The 5158-nt window shown below is 41.4% G+C and overlaps 1 protein-coding gene across 1 annotated transcript; it reads right to left on the bottom strand.

Annotated features, from left to right (window-relative positions):
• Positions 1-1269: 1269 nt before the first annotated feature.
• bhlhe22 (basic helix-loop-helix family, member e22) lies at positions 1270-3352 on the bottom strand. Its single transcript, XM_033638448.2, has one exon. The coding sequence runs from the start codon at positions 3068-3070 to the stop codon at positions 2264-2266; it is 807 nt and encodes a 268-aa protein (XP_033494339.1). The 5' UTR covers positions 3071-3352; the 3' UTR covers positions 1270-2263.
• Positions 3353-5158: the final 1806 nt, after the last annotated feature.

The raw sequence follows: 5158 nt of genomic DNA, 5'->3' as shown, positions 1-5158 counted from the left end.
AAGGAAATAACATATTAGCTGGTAATCCTAATCAGAAATAAATATAATATGCATCCACAAAGAATTATGTAGAAGTCTGATCTCCATTTGCATTTATATATTTTTAAATCTCACAGCATTTAATTAAGATTACTATCTGATGCCATAAAGCTGGGACTCTCTACATTTTTATCAAAGCTGTTAGTTTGACAAAAAAATACTTAAATGACTCAAACCTCACAATAAAAAATAGCAGAACATGAATTCATCTGGTGAAGAAAAAAAAATCATGGTATGTTTCCTGTAAAATCTGTTGCCTCTGTCCATGGTGCTGAAGTCTGAAAGCTTTAACACTAGCTTCACTTTTTATTTGACAGGTATTAGTTATTTACACTGAAGTAAAGATGCTTTTTTTTATTTGCTCTTTACATTTTATTGTGGCTTTAATCCTCCTGCCTTCGTGTGTAATTGGAAACTATACTCCAGTGTTTGGCCTGAGCGTTTCAAGTGCTGACTTCTGGTTCAACTTCCTGTCTTTGTTTTAAAGATTAATATCCATGTAGAGTTGCTGGTTTTAAGCTTGACATAATGTAATATATTTAATGAATATTTTCACACTTTTGCTGTTTCACCCTCATCAAAATGTTTTGGTGTAATGGCCAGACGACTGAGGAGGACAAAGGGCGAGTCGATGGGAGTGCAGCTGATGGCTGCGTTGTGATTAAAGACACCAAATTACGGCAATGAACAGTGTCGTAATTACATTCCTTAATCACATTCAGGAGCTCTAATTGCCTTAACGATGTGTTTCATTATGTGAAGCCAGGTATTACAGTCGACAGTTTTCAAACACACTTGTTTTCGAATTAACGTATTATAGCACACCGTCATGGAAATCGTTTTAATAATCACAATAAAGGTCGCCAGGTTTTTTTTTCTATCTTTACTCGAGGAGCAGAAACATCTTTCTGCCTTGAGGCAAAATTCACCAGCCACGTCTGGCCTTCGCTCCCAAGACTTGGCGTCACTTACAGCTCAAGAAAAGAAAAACTTATCCGTTTTGACGGAGCAGAAAATTATTGACAACTAGTGAGAGTCCGAGACTCACAAATAAGAGCTGCATCACCCAAAACGTCGATGTTCCAATTTTATAATAAGAACATAAATATACTTTTACTTTCTTTGCTATAAAGCCATAGTAAAAATTCAGCTTCAGTGTGTATTCATCAATAAAAGTTTAGTTTGATTGCACTGACACTAAACTTCACATCAGATGAATAATCAGAAGTGTTTCTGTTGTTCAAAATATTTTAATAAAGCTTTTCAACACTGAAATACATACAAATGGCCCTCTTTGCTCATATAATAACTAAAGTATCTACAGTAATCCACATCTTGACCTGACAACGCGATTCATCTGAAGACCTCGATCATCTTGTGTGAGAAGAGAAAAAAACGCAAAGGATACAACAACTAAGAAAAAAGACTACAATGTGCAATGCAAGCAAAAATATCCAATATAAATATCCAAATTAATAAATTACAAAAGACACACCGAAACACCTGAAACACCTTGAGTCAGGTTCTCTAAATTTTTCTGAAATTTTATTATATCACAGTGCCCCAAAAAAGAATTGTAATAGGCGTGCGCAACTATTAACAAGTGTCTGGATTAGCACATAAATATCTGACTGATTAAACGACTTATCTATATCATCTATTTCATTTAACTTTTCCTTATTCATGACATTCCACGTGCTCAATAGAAAAGTTCATGAAAACAGGCCTTGAACCAGTAAGCAAAACAGCAAATGTCTCTGAGGTGACTGAAAGGAACAAAACCGCTAAATAAATAGGGAAGCAGCAGAAAGTGAGGTTGGACTAACGCTCCAGGAGGGTGTCCATCTGTTTAAGTGAAAAAGTCGCAGGTTGTCAGGTCACCCAAATCTCCAAAAGGGTCCATAACAGAGCAAGTGATCAACAGCTCACTCAACACTTGCAGCCACTCTTACATACAGGCCTACTGTACTTGTGTTTGGTCTTCACTGTCAATCATACCAGCACTTTAAGGATGATGTATATACACAATCAAGTATTGTTTGAACAAAAAAGCGCTTTTTGAATGCATTTAGTAAATATTATAAAAGTATTCATCGGCATTACTTCTTTGTCTCTAGCCTACTGACTTCAACAACAGTAGCCTCACAGGTTCCCCTCTCCAAAAGTGTTCTTAAAAGTGGTGTCTGCTCTCTCCTGTGCTTCTCTGAGTCTTTGTCAGGCGCAGTTAAGGCTTGTCAGTGCACTGTTTGCAGAGGCTGGAGGTGGCGTTGTTGAATAGGGCACATTTGTCAGGGCAGGAGGACGCAGCCACCCCGGTGGGGAAAGGATATCCAGGCGGCTGCTCGTACGCGCCCAAGCCGGGAGCTGCGAGGGCAGTGGTGGCCGGTATCGAGGCAGCAGAGATGGCTTGGCCCTGGTTGAGATACGCCACTAGCCTCCTCATCTCCTCCAGAGCCTGCGCCTGCATGAGGATGTAGTTTTTGGCGAGCAGCAAAGTGGCAATTTTGGAGAGTTTCCGCACTGAGGGGCTGTGCGCGTAAGGGATGACCCCTCTGAGCTCATCCAGCGCGTCGTTCAGATCGTGCATCCGTCGTCTTTCTCTGGCATTGATGTTTAGCCTCAGTATTTTCTGCTCTTTGGTTTTCTTACCTCCTTCTCCTTTCCCCGTGGGCACCGTCCGCCCATCGGCCAGAAGGACCATGTCACACCTGCCGTCGCTGTCATCGTCGGGACTCTGTTCTCCGCCGCTGCTCTCCGCCGCCGAGGTCCTGTTGGCGCTCTCACCGAAATTGACGCACAAAGATCCGGTCGGCAGACCCAGTGGCCCCCCTCTACCTCCTGCCAGTCCTCCCGGCTGAATCGAGTCTTGATCGGTCTGGTCGAAGCAGCTGATCGGTGACTGACGGTCTCTGGCTGGTAGTTCAATGCCGGCCGACGACCTGAAAGGGTCCATTTTTTTAGTGGACACGGCGCTGAGAGTTTTGTGAAAAATGTCCCCTGCACCGCCGTTCAAGTTCATCCTTCTGTCCATAGCCTCGTGGGTTCCGCGTTGTGGCAGGCAGCGGTCGCTTCTGGAAACTCTTTGCGCGCCTCTATGAGTTTCTTCCTCTGTTTGTCCTTTACGAGTGGAGTTGTGTGTCAGTGGTGAAGTTGCAGGCTCGCTCGACTTGTCAGCTGAGGTGTGGAGACGAGGAGGAGACTCGTGCAATAAGTGCTGCTCTCTCCTGCCTCTCTCTCTTTCTCTCTTTCTTTCTTTCTGTGTCTCTGATTCACCTTCACCGGATCTCCACGATGATCCTCGTTACGCACGAGACGCCTGAGTCTTTTTACATCATTATCTCGAGGCGGGTTATTAAAAAGGATTCGCCTATTGGGATAGAGACACCCTCTCCCCCTCTCACTTTCTACCCAATCAGGTTAACGTTTTAATTAATGGCATTTAAACGATGACAAACAATACCGCGTGCGCTCCGTCTCTCCCTTTGAGTATATGTATGTGTGTGTGTGCGCGTGTTCACGGCTCTTTATAACGGTGTTTTTAGAAAGCCCTCTGATCATGAATTGACCTCCTTCAGTGCTTTATTTGTGACATTTTCTCATGTTTCAGTAGAAAAGTTGTAAATCAAAGTAATGCTTGCCTTTGTCAATCTCTATTAATATTTGGGAGACTTGAGTTTGTTTATCTGAACAGCTTAAAATCATATAGATTATTTATTTAGCGTGTTTGCCTCTTTCCTTTCTTTTGTCACACTTTTAGCTCCTCTTTTTAAGTGTGGCACCAAAACCTTCCCTTGAATTCAGAGAAAGACCAGGCCTATTGTTATCAAACTTGGCAGGAGGTCCTGCTTCAGACTTGAGGTAAATTAATGATATATTGTGTCTGAGAACCTCAACCAGCAAATTTAATTTTGCCTGAGTGCAGGTTTTTAGTTGAAGTCCCCCAAAATGTACATGGATGTCTACGTTCCACTATTGCAGTGTCCCCTCAGTTTTCCCATGACAGAGCCTGCACTTGGAACAAGATTTACTTATGGTCATACTGCCATCTACTGGTATGAGTAATGTAGTACACCTATGAAAATCAGCAACTAAGCTTTAATCAGCTGTCTGTAATGCTACAATTCCTTAGATATGACATAATTACTGAATGCATACTGTAGGGACAAAGACAATCTAAATTTTTAAAATTCAGTCAATATCTCAAGGTTTCCTATTATACTGAATATTTCACCAATTTTGGGGTGACATGTAAAACTGGTGGCTACAGACAGGTGACAAATTAAAGCAAAAACCGGAATAAATGAATGGAGGAACAAATCAAATGCAGATGCTCACTCACAGATGCACTGCATGGTATGTTTAAGCAATTAACATCTAATCATACTCTCTGGCATTTGTAAAAATGCCTAGCAGGCCCAGTTGATCCTGTTTTTCTCTTGAAGATTTAGACAGATGTGTTAGACAGCGTTCTCCACCACCATCATAAAAACACCAAATGAGGGGATATCTTAAAGAAGAATGGTGTTCATACCTCCAGTAGAGTTACACAGTCTTGTAGAATCAATGTCAGCTCGTATGGAAGTACTTCTGGCAACGTGGACAATTTATGCTGGTTTTAACTTTAATTTGTCACCTGAACTGTACATCTTTAATTTAAAGTAACCATAAGCAGTTTTGGGTTTGAATATTTTACTCAATAAAAGCATGATAAAGGTTCACCAAAGTCTTGGAACAAGCAGATGCAGAATGCACAGTATGTGATGTTGCACAGTGGAAAAATGTATTCTCTAACTGGGATGCTGCTTAAAGGGACGCTCCACCGGTTTTACACATGAAGGTCAATTTACTTGTTGTGAAGGGGGTGCTGCTTAGCCTTTGACAACAGTAGAACAATGTCTTTTAATTTTGTGATTGATGGCATCATGTGTTACCTCAGATTGGGCTCAGAATTATAATAGAGAGCTTGTTTTGCAAACTAGGGGCATGAAGTTTTGAAGGCACATGAATTTGCAGGCAGGGAGGGGTTTAATGAAAGACACCTGAGTTGCGTTATGGACATTGTTGGCCTCTGATGCATTTATTTTGAGAATTAAAAAAGTATCTGACTGCTCCTTTAAAA

Source organism: Epinephelus lanceolatus, chromosome 20, assembly GCF_041903045.1.
Source record: "Epinephelus lanceolatus isolate andai-2023 chromosome 20, ASM4190304v1, whole genome shotgun sequence".
Lineage (NCBI taxonomy): Eukaryota > Metazoa > Chordata > Actinopteri > Perciformes > Serranidae > Epinephelus > Epinephelus lanceolatus.
Note: the sequence above shows the minus strand (reverse complement) of the source record. Positions and strands in the feature narration are given on the sequence as shown.